This window comes from Schistocerca nitens, chromosome 1 (genome assembly GCF_023898315.1).
Source record: "Schistocerca nitens isolate TAMUIC-IGC-003100 chromosome 1, iqSchNite1.1, whole genome shotgun sequence".
NCBI classification, from domain to species: Eukaryota; Metazoa; Arthropoda; class Insecta; order Orthoptera; family Acrididae; genus Schistocerca; species Schistocerca nitens.
The window spans coordinates 418,682,512-418,698,692 of record NC_064614.1 but is presented as its reverse complement, the minus strand read 5'-3'; the positions used below and the strand labels follow the sequence as shown (position 1 = coordinate 418,698,692).

At 37.1% G+C, this 16,181-nt stretch overlaps 1 protein-coding gene across 1 annotated transcript in view; it reads right to left on the bottom strand.

Annotated features, from left to right (window-relative positions):
• The window catches only part of LOC126250116 (clustered mitochondria protein homolog), a 355,920-nt gene that overhangs the window by 37,732 nt on the left and 302,007 nt on the right, over positions 1–16,181 (bottom strand). The window contains exons 11-17 of the mRNA XM_049951533.1: positions 15,162–15,267; positions 14,934–15,063; positions 7,529–7,685; positions 4,597–4,802; positions 3,022–3,228; positions 2,804–2,902; positions 157–371 (exon numbers count right to left, since the gene is read on the bottom strand). Of these exons, the coding sequence (XP_049807490.1) occupies positions 157–371; positions 2,804–2,902; positions 3,022–3,228; positions 4,597–4,802; positions 7,529–7,685; positions 14,934–15,063; positions 15,162–15,267 (1,120 nt within the window). The remainder of the gene's footprint in view (positions 1–156; positions 372–2,803; positions 2,903–3,021; positions 3,229–4,596; positions 4,803–7,528; positions 7,686–14,933; positions 15,064–15,161; positions 15,268–16,181) is intronic.

The following is a 16,181-nucleotide window of genomic DNA, read 5'->3' as shown; positions in this document are numbered from 1 at the left end:
TTAAATATTACACAAACACAAATATATAATTTTTAAACTTTACACAAACACAAATATATTCTGTGAACTCTGGATGTAATTTAGACCAATTTGTATGAACTACACAGCTGCACATTGAATAGACTTATAATGACCACAAACATGTTGTATACATACCTAAGCAATGATATCTTTTGGAAAGAGAAATGTTCAACAGCTGTTTCAATAGAATCAGCTGGCAAGTCCCAGTCATAGTATGCTTTTAATTCACTCTTCAATTGACTCCACAGAGACTTTGGAGTTAGATTAGCCCATTCATTATTGTCAGCATTCACAAGAGGATTAGAACGGCCCTTGCGTTTGTTTCGGCGCTTTGAGGTTTTTGTTTGTAGCTGCATGAACAATTGCAATCAATGAATCAGAAGAATGAAAATGATAAACTATTTTATGTAACTTTATTCTTTTTCTCATTGTAATGCACTGTCTATTTTGCTTTTAATCATCAATGAAAGGCAAAGACCCTTCCTTATGACTGGTTATCATGCTCTAAGATTCCAGAGTATGAAACATGCCCTAGTTTTTCCAACACAATATACCAACTTCCGCTTCTAAAAGTTTTAGAGAGACTATTTCAACAGGGAGTGTCTCAGAATCCAGCTGCGATACACATATTTGATTTCATTACATCATGCTTTACTGTCTCCATATTTAAATATTTAACTTTAAGGGGCAAAGGAGTTGCATTAAAAGTTTGTTTCAAGCTGAAAAAGAAAAGCTGCAGATGAAATCTGTCAAATGCTAAAATAGGCTTTTGAACAAAAACCCTATAACCCAAACAATAACATTGGAGTGTCAGCCTTAGGGGAAATCTCCCGAGGATGAAAAATATTTGGATTGACTCATCATGCACAACTCCAGGAATGATCACAAAACTGTGAGTACTGCTCTGTAATGATAAAAAGCAGACCATCCACAGTGCTCATCTCATTCAGGCATATCATCATAAGCCAGCCGCGGTGGCCGGGCGGATCTAGGCGCTTCAGTCCGGAACTGCGTGACTGCTATGGTCGCAGGTTCGAATCCTGCCTCGGGCATGTATGTGTGTGCAGTCCTTAGGTTAGTTAGGTTTAAGTAGTTCTAAGTTCTAGGGGACTGATGACCTCAGATGTTAAGTCCCATAGTTCTCAGAGCCATTTGAACCACATCATCTTATTCCAGCATATCAGATGGTCGTGAGACTAATGACAGTCAGCGAAATTATTGGATTCAAATGTTCATTGCGCAACAGTTCACAATTATAATCTTGAACTAAAGAGAAGACACCACCAATTCCTTTTCAAAAAAAGTTCAGAGTCATCAACACAATGCAGACACACAACTTCATTGGATTTATTGAATACAAACCTGAGCAGGCTATTCGGTGGTGACACTGGGGTAAGTATGTTGTGTACAGCTTATGATGTTTAATAGGCACTTTATGGAACTCTGAACAACACTTTACAAAGAAGTGGGTGAAATTTGTCAAGCATCTGTGTGTCCAAGACTATACATATATGCAGCAGTGCAGCGAGGAAAAAAAAAAAAAGGTAGACCCAGCAAAAGTATTCTGCACATCATCCAGACCATGGCAATGCTTTAGAGGTTTTGTGTACAAGACAGTTTCTAGAAAAAAGCCAGCTTTACATTTACACACAACTGAGCTGAACTTTGCTTCAATCCGCCATTTCACAAAATCAAATTGTCTGACAAATCAAAAGTTCTGCTGCAGTCTATACATGGGCACCTAACATGGTTGCCTGATCATTTGTAATGACATGCAAAATTAATTTGCATTTTTCATGGCAGTTTATGGAAGTCTGAAAAGATGGTAGCAATTAGGTGCATAAAGTACCTCAAGTACATCATTCCTGCAATTTGTCTATACAATCTGTCTAAACTAAATTCACTTCTGAATGCAGGAGACAGAACTTTTAGAGGAAATGATCCAAATGACAACTAGAATATGTCAGAGATCTACTTCACTAAGTTGACAATATAATGGATAAAAATTACACATATGGTACAATCAAACATTCATATGCCCATTTTGTGCTCATTTTTTCTCATCAATTTTTTCAGAGTTCATGGTATAGCGAACTATGATACAGAGACATACTGATATAACAAAGACCCCTGGAATTATTGTATTAGAAACAGACATTCTATAATTGCTAAATATTACACATTTCTAAATGCTCGGACAGGTAAAGTATTATGACATGACACTGACTGAAAGGCACTTTCAGACGTAGTGATATGGGCGGCTTTCTTGAACTCGGAGGTTTATGAACTATTGATAGTGTTCTCAGTTGCATCCAAAAGATATTCCACAACCATGAATGTGTGTTCAGTTAAAGCCGGCAGGAAATACATTGAACAGAATGTTGCAGATATTAATGTTAAAATATCTTAGGCAAGAAATTGGATAGTTAATGCAATAAGAATATTTTAATGTGCTCCATCAAATCTGCATTGAATTAATCTTAAGACAGTGTGAACACCTAATGAATTAAATTAAAATTATCTATCAGCCTGACTAGTGATTTAAGAAAGATTGAGTGCAACTTCTAGCAGTAATACAAATGGGAAAAAATAATTTAACACAAGAGAATACACAGAGATCAAATGGTGTTACTACTTGCTGTTACCAAGAACATTAAAATCATTAGTGGTGATACTGAAGTATTACTATGAGATAAAATGACCACATTGTACTTTGATTTTTTTTATTTACTGCACACATTTTAATTGTCTTCTTTTTACAAAAATTAGGATATAGTATTACCTCATCAGCAACTTGCTGTGGATGAGGTACTTGACAGGCAGACAAGAAACAATTAAGGAAGTGACTTATTGCTGCAGAGAGGTTCATCAGCTCTGTACTCTGCAACAAACAAGCCGACAAATGAATTTTTTTAACATATAATGTTCACTCTTTATGTTATGATTTACTACCATTTTATAAAATCATTACTTTCATGCAACAGACTGAAAATTATGTACCTGCATGTAAGTCGTGAAGACGTGTTTTGCTGCCCTGGTCACTAGCTCTGAGGCAGCTATATTATATAAATACTCCAGCTGCTTCACTTTTGCCAGCATAGTTGCAATTTTTCCTAAATACCTAATGTTGATACCACGATTATGGATCATTTCAGAAAGGGTAGTTCCATCCAGTGGGGCTGTTGAATGATCAAGACAATCACGAATCTGCAAGGAGAGGAAAAGTTATATATTTCAGAAAGTGTCTGCAAATTAAGCAACAAAAAATTTTACAAATTATTCATAATACATTTGACCACCTAATTGTAACAGCACAATTTTCCTAAGAAATCTGCTTGGACACGGGATATACAATGCTTAAATTACCTTGTAGCTACCTCTAAATGACAAGTAGTTCCCTTAACAAATGGCCCTACCATACTGATTCCTCCATATTTGTACAATTACAGCAAGTGCTGTAGCCCTGATGACATCAATGCTGAGAAGTTCTACTTACTAGTTAGAACTTAGGTGTTGCATGAAATATTTTTTGAAAATAATAAAAAAACCACAGGGGTATAATCTAAATCATCATGTTCATGAAAATTTGTAATGTTAGACTATGACAAAAGGAGTCTCAAACTCCCTGCTATTTAGTATGGTGAAGTGCATATTATGGGACTAAAACATGAGCTGTGCTTCTTCTGGTACATGCTACGCAAATCCAGTCAAGCAGGTCTACAAATTACATCTATAATTTTGGAACTTTACAAGATATTTGTTCTTATCACAGCTCACAGGACATCTATGTATCACTTTGAGGTGTTGGTAATGAATTGCTGACGTGGAATGTTGACACATTTCTGATAGTTATATTACAAAAACCCAGAAAAAATGTTGACAAAATAATACGCAAAGTTTTATCAAAGCAAGACTGACATCTCCTTTTTATCAGGCTGAAGGCAATTTTATGCAAGACTCAAAATAAATATCTTAGGAAGTAAACTTTGAAGATACATAAGTCTTCCACAATAACACAATTTTATAAAAGTTTAAAAACTGAAATTGGAATAGGGACATTCAGTATAGGATGTAACATTAATAAAGTTATGCTGACATAGAATTTTAAGGATATCTGTGCAAGAATGGATCCAGTTTTTAGTAATCTGTGTTTAAATACATGTTGTTATCTGTAATTTGTTAAATGAAAAGCTTATTGTGTGACAAGAGCCAAATGGCGTGAATGATTAAACTTTCCATCTTGTGTCTAGTCACATATAAAGGGAGGGAAGGAAGAAGAGCATTTAACATCCTTCAACAATGAATTCATCAAAGAGATTGTGTACAAGCTAGGATTCACAAGGATAAGGAAGAGTATCAGCTGTTGTCTTGCTGAGAAAACCATTCTGGCATTTGCGGAAACTGATATAAGAACCTCTGGAAACTTAAACCTGATAATTTGAATCCTGCCCTCCTGGATAAGAGTCCACTGTGACATCTAGTTCAGTGGTTCTACACAAACTGTCCCAGTGATGCCGACAACTGTGATAGGAACATTTCACGATAATTTGACACAGCCATTATACGTATACTCACAAGTGTCGGTATCTGTACAGTAAGGAGGAACTCGCAAGCATCCTTGACTAGCTGACGCTCCTTTTTAAGCCTTTCCCCATCTGGATCAATGTGCTGAACTCCAGGAGAATAGACATCAGGATTGAATCGGATGTCAAACTCCGTTTCCTTTAGAGACCCAACAGCAAGTGCTGCCTTCCGAACTATCTCCTTTGTGCTCTCCTCCACTACAAAAATCAGAATTTTCATTGATTGTTATTTCTATTAAAAATGTCAATATAATTTAGAAATAACATTATTAAATGTAATTGAAAAAAATTGTAATTAGATGACAACAGTAGGAAAAGATTAACCTATATTGTGCTACAATTACCTTTGCTTGTTTTAGATGTTAAAACTTCCTTATTTGTATAACAGTAGCAAGCCAGAGAAGCAACTACTGCTAAGGACAATTGCCATGAGAAATAGCCTTTGACACAATTCAAATACCATAAAATTTCATAATCTCTTTGCATTAATAACAGTTTTTCATTTTAATGACATTCACTATAAGCATTTATGGTTTAGTGCAAGTATGTTTTTTAGTAACATATTACAGATTTTTTTTTAATTTATCGTTAACAGAAGCAGCAATAGAAATAAAAACTTAAAGCACTGATATGAAACCAATTTTCCTTATTTTAAGGTACGTTGAAAATTATTAGTGACACCGATTTATTGCATATAATTAGAAAGCTAGATTACATGCATTTTTAAATGTTTATAAACACATACACCAAAAAAATTTAATTACATACATTTCATTTCATATATTGGACTGATGAGTAAGTATAATTGAATGATAATGTGTGATAAACAAAAAATGATCTTTATCTCTTATTCACGTATTACTTATATTTTGCAATTAACTGTTCACAACTTTAATTTTTATTTTAGTATATTATTTGTGTGATGTGGTCTGCTGACTATACAGATAAATGTTGTACAACAAACCTCAAGATCCATCTTCAAATACAGGTCAGATCTAGGAAATCCAGTTTGGAAAAAGTGGCACTGTCATTTTGTCCTGTATTAAAGTGAAGGTCACAAGAAGGCTACTTCATTAAAGCCTTTCTGGTAGAGCGTTGTAGTGTTCAAAGAAACACCCAGGTTTTAAGCAGCCTTACTTATTGTTTTTAATACCAGTATATTTAATACTTGCCATGCCAACCATCCCCCGTAATGTTTTTTAATATTTCATATATGTCTATGCTGGCTCATTTCCTGCTACATATTAACACAACAGCTGTATATCTTTGAACACTATGAATATAAAAGTATAAATAGGAGAAGCAATATTTCTGAAATGATACTTTACATTACTGCCATGCACTATGATATGTCAACTGTAAAATGCAGCCCCCCTCCCTCCCTCCCTCCTCCCCCGACTACCAATCCAGGGTTTGTAGCACCTTTCCTGTCCTTTTTTCCAACCTTCAGATGTCTTACCTTTCCTTTTCTGTTTCTGATCATTCTCAGTTTGATAAAATTTTTATAAGTTATGAAAGTTAAGAGTGTATCTGAGCTGCCAGAAACTCTGGTTTGTGGGCTGTGAGTAAATACTCCTCTTCTGATGCACCTACTCCCTAACCCCCCCCCCTCTCCCTCCATCACCCTCTCCCTCCCTCCATCCCTCTCCCTCGCTCTCGCTCTCTCAAGCTGAAAGACTTTCCAGTTTACAAGTCTTACTGAAAATATGAATCACTTTCTCCACCATGCTTTTGACTACATCTCCTCATGCCCTGAAATGAGGAATGTCCTACCCACTATCCTTCTCACCCCACCCACAGTGATATTCTGTCTCCTACCGAACCTACACAATATCCTTGTCTATCCCTACACAGCCCCTGCTCCAAACCCCTTGCCTCATGGCTCATATCCCTGTAATAGACCTAGAAGCAGGACTTGTCACATACACCCTCCCACCACCTCCTACTTCAATCCAGTCACAATCATCATCTATCCCATCAAAGACAGGGCTGCCTATGAAACCAGTCACGTGATCTACAAGCTAAGCTGCCATCACTGTGCTGCATTCTATATGAGCATGACAAAGAACAAGCAGTCTGTCCGCATGAATGGCCACTGACAAACTGGACCACCCCATTGCTGAACAATCTGCCCAACGTGACGTCCTTCATTTGAGTGACTGCTTCACAGCCTGTGCCATCTGGATCCTTCCCACCACACAAGCTTTTCTGAACTGCACAGATGGGAACTCTCCTTGCAATATATCGTACAGTCCCACAACCCTCCTGGCCTCAACCTTCTTTAACCATTGTCCTTACCCATCTAGTGCTCCCTGTTCCCATTCTAGCACTACACAGCCCGCTTTTCCACCATCACACCCACAGTCTTTTTACTTCTCTCCTTTTTGCTACACCCCCCACCCTGTGCCCTTCGTCTAACCTCCTGTCTGCACCTAGTTGCCCTACTCTCTTTCCACTATGTCCCAGTATGCTCCCACAAGCAGCACTTCAGTGTCCTCCAATCTCTCTCCCCCTCCCCACCACACGGTTGCTTCTCACATCATGTGCTCCCGCTAACAGTCTGGCCTCAGACTGTGGTCTCGTGTGTGTGTGTGTGTGTGTGTGTGTGTGTGTGTGTGTGTGTGTGTGTGTAATATATATAATTCCAAAGAAGGCCTTGTTAGCCAAAAGCTCATTTTCTCACATTCTTTTTGTTGTACCTACCCACGACTTAGCATCACCACTATATAGTGAGTAGTAACCATCCTTTGCATAATATTGTTGAAAAAAAAAATTAATTAAGCCGTTTGACTCCCATATTACACCAGAGCAGCATACTGAACTAGAATCCATTTTATTTACTTTTACTTCATCTACCCACCTCTAGCACATGTAAACAAAAACAGTATAAAAATTTGTCATTTATAAGTACAGTGTGAGCTTACATTCTTGTTTCTCTCCATTTGAGATAGAATCAGTAATACTCTCAACTATTTTCTTTGCTTCATCAGCTTCCATTTGATTCTCGGTTGAAGCCACTACATCAGTTTCTGGACTTTTCCTCGTACTTTCGGTTTTTGATTTGTCTACTGAGTCTTTCTCCTGCACAAGAAAATCTTTATGTGAACACTAATCTTACATAGCTTTGAGCATGATATTTAAACATACACAAACACATTTAAATTAAAAAGCTATTGAATGAAAGTATATATACATATTTAAAAATCCCGTTACATACTCAAAAAATACCTAAATCTCATCACAGGCTAAAACCATGAAAAAAGTGGTAGTTCTGGGGACTGTCTTAACTTCTGTTATGGGTAGATGCAGGTAAGGTACATAATATTATTATTTTATCTACTCTCACAGTATTTCATCAGTAATCAGAGAAAAATAATGCAAGAGACATGTTTAATCATGAATATTCATCAAGTGGTTAAGTGCAAAGAGCCTACAAAAAAGCCATCGGAATACTTGGCTATGTTAACATTCTATCTGTTGAGAATGTGCTAGTCATAGAATAGTGAGCTGTTGTTTTGACTCTCGCACAAAAAAATCACTAATATTGTTAAATTTGTTTTATTTGTTTTAGTCATCACTGTTGTTGTCTTCAGTCCAGAAGACTGGTTTGATGCAGTTCCCCACGCTACTCTATCCTGTGAAAGATTCTTTATCTCTAAGTTACTTAGAGTATTCATCTCTTGGTCTCCTTCTACGATTTTTACTCCTCACTCTTCTCTCCAGTAGTAAATCGGTGATCTCTTTATGTCTCAGAATATGTAATACTGACCAATCCTTTGCTCCCCAGTTCTATTCAGTACTGCCTCATTAGTTATGTGATCTACGCACCTAATTGTCAACATTCTTCTGTAGCACCACATTTCAAAAGATTGTATTTTCTTTTTATCTAATCTGTTTATCACCCATGTTTCCCTCCCAGACATGGCTAAATTCCAACAAATATTTTCAGAAAAGGCTTCTTGATGCTAAAATCTATACTCAATGTTAAATTTCTCTTCAGAAACGTTTTTGTTGCCATTGCCAGTCTACATTTTATATCCCCTCTACTTAATTCCTCATCAGTTGCTTGGCTCCCCAAATAGCAAAACTCGTCCAATACTTTTAGTGTCACATTTCCTAATCTAATTTCCTCAGCATTAACTTTTTAAATTTGGCTACATTCCACTACTCTTGTTTTGCTTTTGTTGATGTTCATCTTATATCATCCTTTCAAGACCCTGTCCCATTCCGTTCAATTGCTCTTAAAAATTCATTGTTCTCTCGTAGAGAATTACAACGTCATCAGCCAACATCGAGGGTTTCATTTCTTCTCTCTGGACTTTAATTCCTAGTCCAAATTTTTATTTTGTTTCCTTTACTGCTTGCTCAATGTACAGATAGGATTGTAGCCTATTACCCTATGTTACTCTATTTCACTTCCTTCTCAACCACTGCTTTCCTCTCATGCCCCTCAACTCTTATAACTGCTGTCTGGTTTCTGTACAAGTTGTAAACAGCCTTTTGCTCCCTATATTTTGTCCCCGATACCCTTAGAATTTCAAAGAGAGCACTCCAGTCAACATTGTCCAAAGCTTTCTCAAAGTCTACAAATGCTATAAAGGTAGGTTTGCCTTTCCTTCATCTGTTTTCTAAGATAAGTGTTAGGGTCAGAATTGCCTCTCATGTTCCTACATTTCTCCAGAACCCAAACTGATCTTCCCAGAGGTTGGCTCCTGCCAGTTTCTCCATTCTTCTGTACAGAATTTGTGTTAGTACTTTGCAACAATGACTTATTAAATTAACAATATGGTAACAGTCACACCTTCCAGCACCTGCTTCCTTTGGAATTTGAATTGTTATATTCTGTTTGAAATCTGAGGTTATTATGCTTGTTTCATACATTTTGCTCACCAGATGGAAGAGTTTTGTCATGGCTGGCTCTCCCAAGGCTATCAGTAGTGCTAACAGGAAATTATTTACTCCCAGGCCCTTGTTTTGACTTGGGTCTTTCATTGCTCTATCAAATTCTCCTTCCAGTTTCATATCTCCCACCTCATCTTCATATATGTCCTCTTCCATTTCTATAATACTGCCCTAAAGTACATCTTTCTTGTATAGACACCTTATGTACTCTTTCCACCTTTCAGTTTTACCTTCTGTGCTTAGGACTGGTTTTCCATCTGTGCTTTTGTGATCCATACAGGTAGTTTTCTCCAAAAGCCTCTTTAATTTACCCGTAAGCTGTATTTCTCTTTCCCCTGTGGTATATGCTTCTAAATATTAAAATTTGTTCTTTAGCTATTCCTGCTTAGCCATTTTGCACTTCATGTCAATCTTATTTTGACATTTGTATTCCCTTTTGCCTGCTTCATTTACTGCATTTTTATATTTTCTCCTTTCATCAGTTAAATTCAATATCTGTTGTGTTACCCAAGGATTTCTACTATGCCTTGTCTTTTTACCCATTTGATCCAACACTGCCTTCACTATTTCATCTCTGAAATATACCCGATGTTCCTTCTACTATATTCCTTTTCCTGCTCTTGTCAATTGTTCCCTAACACTCCCTCTGAAACACACTACAACCTCTGGTTGTTTCAGTTTATCCATGTCTCACCTCCTTAATATTCTACCTTTTTGCTGTTTCTTTAGTTTTAATCTACAGTCTGTAACCAATAAATTGTGATCCGAGTCCACATCTGCCCTTTGAAATGTCTTACAATTTAAAATCTGGTTCTAAAATCTCTGTCTTGCTATTATATAATCACTCTGAAATCCTCTGGTGTCTCCAGGTGTCTTCCATGTATACAACCTTCTTTCATGGTTCTTAAACTGTTAGCTGTGATTAAATTACTCTCAGTGCAAAATTCTACCAGGTGGCTTTGTCTTTCATTCTTTTCCCCTACTTCATATTCACCTACTATTTTTCCTTCTCTTCCTTTTCCTACTATTGAATTCTAGACCCCATCACAAATTTTCATCTCCCTCAACTATTTGAATAATTTCTTTTATCCTGTCATGCATTTCATCAATCTCTTCATCATCTGTGGAGCTAGTTAGCATATAAACTTGTACTACTGTTGTGGGTGTGGGTTTTGTGTCAATATTGTATGAAAAAATGATTCTTTGAATCGTTTATTTGCATATGTAATTTTTATTCATTGTTCGGCAGTTGTACTTCTGAATGTCTTGTAAACTGCAATGTTTGTAATGTAGTTTTCTTGTTATTAGTACAAACTAGGCTCTTTTTGGACATCATATTTCTTTAGGGGCCTATTTTAGCATTTGGTTTTAACTTAAAGTTCTTCATTTTCTTGTGTTGCTTTACTACTGTGCCTAAACATTTATCCACAATACAGAAGACAATTTGTGACAATCTTACACTAATCTTTGCATTGTATTTACAGATCATTTGGTCACTCACACCATCCCCATATTTTGTGCTGTTATAGAAACAGACAATTGCCTTTTTCTTCTCGTTTGCTTACTGCCACTTTTGAAAGCAAAGTGCTTAAGAAGAACAACATCCTTATTTTTCTTTCCTTAATATACAACCGAAATCAAGGTACAGGCCTTGTTACCAATCACTAGTCTTCATATCATCAAAAATCTCTCAATATTGTTTATTTTCCTCATTAAAGGCATTTGCTTCTCCTGTAGCTTTTTAACTAGATCAAGAGCTGTAAAGAAAGTGTTTGTAAGATCTGATACATCAATTATTTGTCTAGCTTTCATGTGCTGGAGTAACAGTTCAGGAGTGATGGTTATATTATCTCCAGGGTGATAAAAATTAATTTCCAATAAGCTTCTCACAAGCTGTCTATCAGAGTCAACAGCTAGGGTTGATTTTTTGACAAAATGAAGAAATTTTCAGAGATGATATTTCTCTCTTGGAACTGAGTCCTTGTTTAATTTAGTCCCCCCCCCCCTCCCCCAACTGCATGACTGAATTCCATCTGCTTAAGTTTTTTTTGTACCAATGACACCACAGACATACATGGTGGTAAACATTTTTTTCCCCAACTCTTGAGTGGCACAGTCCAAGCACTGTTCTTAAGTTCTCAATTAGTTGACTGCCTTTTTTTTCTTCTAAAATCTAACAAGTATTGATTCACTGAGAGTTCTGAAAGCACTGAAAATAGAGTTGTTAACTCATTAGCATAGCTAAATACTGAGCCATTCTCACACTTTCAGGATGTTCATAATGAATTTACTTACAGACAACAAAAATTGTGTGTTCAAAACTTCTCTCACTGTTCCAACTTCAGCTGCCTTTGATGCGGAAGCATTTGATTGAACCTTCTCAGAGGGCTGAGTTTTTCCTGAATTGGATTAGTAACTGCATCTTATTCTAAAATTACATTCAAAATGTGATTTTAACCTCACTAGTAACCGACACAAAGTCTTTATCACCCCCAGATAACACAGGTCAGAACCAGCTGTAGAATTCTCTGGAAGGCTCAAGAGTTCCTCATCAGAAAGTTTATGCTAGTAATGCATGACTGAGGAGTCCTCCTCAAACAAAGAAAATGAGAACAGTGAGATGTGAAGCTAAATTTGCATGCTTCAAGTAATAATGTTTTACGTTTTCTGACTCTGTGATTACTAAATGGCATATTCTCATAGATCATTTACTACAGCTGCCAACTGACAGTTGGGATATTCACCACAAAACCACATTCTGTACTGTAGAATTCAAAGAAGAAATGAAAGCAAAGCCAAACTGACCCCTTTTGCCGTACATAAAAAGTTTTTGTAAAAACACTACAGTGTGTAAATTTTTAGAAATTGCAGTACATCATTGTGACTGTGTCAGAAAACATAGAACAGGTAAGAGCATTCAAGTATTTGGGAAGTTGGATTACAGAAGACATGGATTGCCAACAAGATATCAAAGTGAGAATGGCTCTGGCAAAAGAGGCATTTCAAAAGCAGAAGGAAGCTTGTGAAATGTAGATATGGCATAGAATGGAGAACATCAGTTGGACATAAGTCAGTAATGAAGAAGTACTGAGGGGAGTTGGAGAAGAACGGAGGATGCTGCTGATGGTGAAGAACAGGAAACTAAACTGGATAGGCCACAATCTAAGAAGAGATTGCCTTCTAGTACAGGCAATTGAAGGCTTCATTCCAGGAAATAGAGGGAAGGGCAGAAGAAGGATCCAGATGCTGGATGATGTCAGCAGGCCACAAGAAGGGTTCCAAAAAAAGAAGAGGAATGAAGAACACAGAAGGATGGAGGTCTATGCATTCAAAACCTGCCGCAATGCAGATAATCCAATGAATGAATGACTGTGACAAGGGGAAAAGTTCTGATATTTATTTGGTGCATTTGTTTAACAGTGGGCCTAGGAGCTTCATCCAAAAATAGCTGACAGACCTTAGGATCACAAGCTGAGGCCTGGTCAGTAGCTCCAGCCATTTAGTCCCATAAATTCTGAGAATGCTTCAGTGACCACTACGGGCCATTACTATAGAAAATCTTGTGTCTCAAACAGGGTGAGGTGGAGGGGTAGAAAACCTTTCAGACGTATTTATGTCATTGTCAACAGCTCAGTGACTCTACTGTTTGGTGTGTTGTTACCTTTACAAAACTCCTAAATTGTTTGCAGTCTATCACCACTTTCCATTACAATATTTAAAAGAAAATAAACTTTGCGAATACCCTCAAATGGTGGAAAAAATACACAACAGCCTTACTTCCTGTTGCAGAGTTGTATCATCCAAATGTAACAGGTATATAGAGACCCAGTTTCTCTGTACATTCATTTGCACCAAGAATCAGCTTCTATGTAGAGGTATTCAGCTTTTTTCACCTTCTGGCCACTTTGGATCTGTTATAGTAAAATTTTCTAACTGTCCGCCACTTCCTCAGTAATAGTGATTCTTAAGTAGGAAGTCACTTTACTTTACAAAATCTACAAAGCAGGGTTACAGAAAGTTAAAACATAATCGTAATTACTTACCAAATATTTTATCTCAAAATTTTATGAAAAGCTAATGAAAATGTTTTTGAAACCCCCATCATCTACCACAACAGTCTAAATGTCCACTAGTGGGTGGTAGGGATCAGGTTGACCATCATTTTTCTACCTTGTACACGACACATACTGCAAAACTGTGAACTGACATATCAACAGTATTACAAATGACCTTCATCCAGTTATTGTTACCAATACTGAACCAGAAGTATTACATACTGAATGAAGGCCCCTTGCAATAGTGGCTGAAATACTGGTTCATCATTTTGCAGTGTGATGTGGATTAAAACACAGAAGAATTTTGTGGAAACCAACTCATTTATTTTTGCTATTCAGTTGTTTTACTTAATTCAAACATATTATTGATGGGCTGATTTGCCTGTCAATATTCCTACACACTCCAAATATTATGTGATTTTTAAGAGCCAGAAGTACAGTCACACCATTCTTACATGCAGAAGAGTATATTAGCGAAAAAAATGTGGCCATCAAACATACTAAACTGGCAACCAAACACACTAAACATATAATTTATCTCCCTCCTGTCAGTACATGTATGATGACTGAAATAGCATATGGTTCATACTGATGTGTCTCTGGTACATTAATTTTTTAATTGAAATTCACACGTTACAAATAGTTCAACCACAATCTTCTCAAGTTCATTCAACTATTTAAAACCGTTCATTGCCATTGTGTCAAATTTGGTTTCATAAACTTCACAGCACTTACACGAGACAATCCACTGTTTGTCATTGTTGGAAAGGCAGCTTAGTGTATATAGCAGCGTATGTGAACCATGGAGATACTGGCAGGCAAAAATGTTGTACCAACAGGAAAACATGTCAGACTGTCCTGCCTGTCCTCCCTGCACCCCTCCCTCCTACCCAATCCCCAATTTGTGGCAGTAACTATCTAAATCACAACAGTGTGTGCATGAGGTACCAAACTATACCTGTTGCTGATAAGCTGCATCGTCACCATGAAAAATTACATCTATCTATGATGAGGAATTGAATCATGGAAATATTGAAAGAATTTCGACAACTACATTTAATGAGTTACCCAAAATGCTTACGTGAAGTACAGACATGGAAAAGATACGACACATCCCCATTAAATTGCTTACCAAATGCACATGATGGAATTTAAAATTTTTAAGTTGTTCTAACCTGCTTTGTAATATTCCTTGAATATTTTAGAAGAAACAGGCAGGTATAAATCAGTTTCTGAGGGCATTACCTCTAAAAAAAGATCTTAAAAATAATGAACTGTATAAACATTATTCAGTTACATACATTACACTACTTATCTTGAACATTAAGAGGAATGTAGTGTTAATTAGTAAATTAATAAGAAAGCTTCTCACTTTGCCTTCTTGTTCCACGGCATTATCCCTCTCCTGGCTGCTACGTAAAGCTTCACGCTCACGCTGTTTCTTTACACCTAGCTGCTGGAGGTGTAACGCAGCATACTTTATGAACATCATGTATCGTGACCTGCCAATAAAATTATTTTGTTTCAGTTATGCATATGGTTGAGATTAAAATATTTTGAGCCTACAGGACAGTTAATAGTAGAAAAATTTGTTACTTACTCTACAAACGAGTCAATGAGCTCCTGACGCAAGCAACATAACTTATGTTTGTGTTCAATTGGAAATCCCAAGGCTTGCACTTCCTTCGAAAGCCCCTCTCCTTCCACTAAAGTGAAGAAAAAGATAATGTATCTACTATTGCTTACTTACTCTTTTACACACACACACACACACACACACACACACACACACACACACACACACACACACACACTTGCTATTCAACCAGGGATTATTTCAAGCTATACAAATGGATTCAGAAGAAAGGACCATTGGTGTAGGAAGGCACAATATATGGAGACGGTGCATCACTGTCCAGCAACATAACGTTCACTCACTTCAAGAGCAAACTATTGTTAAGGGGAGTACATAGGCACGGAAACCTTGCTAAAATATGGGAGCGGGAGAAGGAATGTAGAAAATTGTAAGGGAAAAGGAGTAATCCAGTGGAAGATGGATCCTTGCAGATTCATGCCAGAAGAATCAGGAACCAAATGATATGTCCAGTTCCCATTAACACAGTTCAGAACAGCAGAGGAGCCTGGGAGGGGTGGGATTCAGAATGAGCAGGTTGTGAAGCTACCATTGGAGTCCACAATAATTTAGCTGAACCAGCTTTCTTTGTAATTAGATGTCTTGAAGCCTCTTCCATAGAGATGACTAGTTATATCCTTCCCCACAATTACCTCTTCTTTTAAAGCAAGATATGCAAACAGATCTGTGGCACAATCATGATTAACTTACAATGTACCCTCAAGTGCTGCTTACAGGAATCATTCCTAATCAACTGAAAACCTAAACCCCTCAGACAGATTCAATTTGCTGACCACCAACTCCTTAACACCAAAATGTCTCTCCTGCACCAGCTTGGCACCACATTTGCACTGATCAACATACTGGCAGAGGAACTGCTTGAGAGAGAAGGAGCAATGCAATGAAAAATGGGTCCTTGCAGATTCAGGCCGGGAGAATTAGAGAACCAAATGGTGTGTCCAGTTCCCATTAACCCAGTTCAGAAAT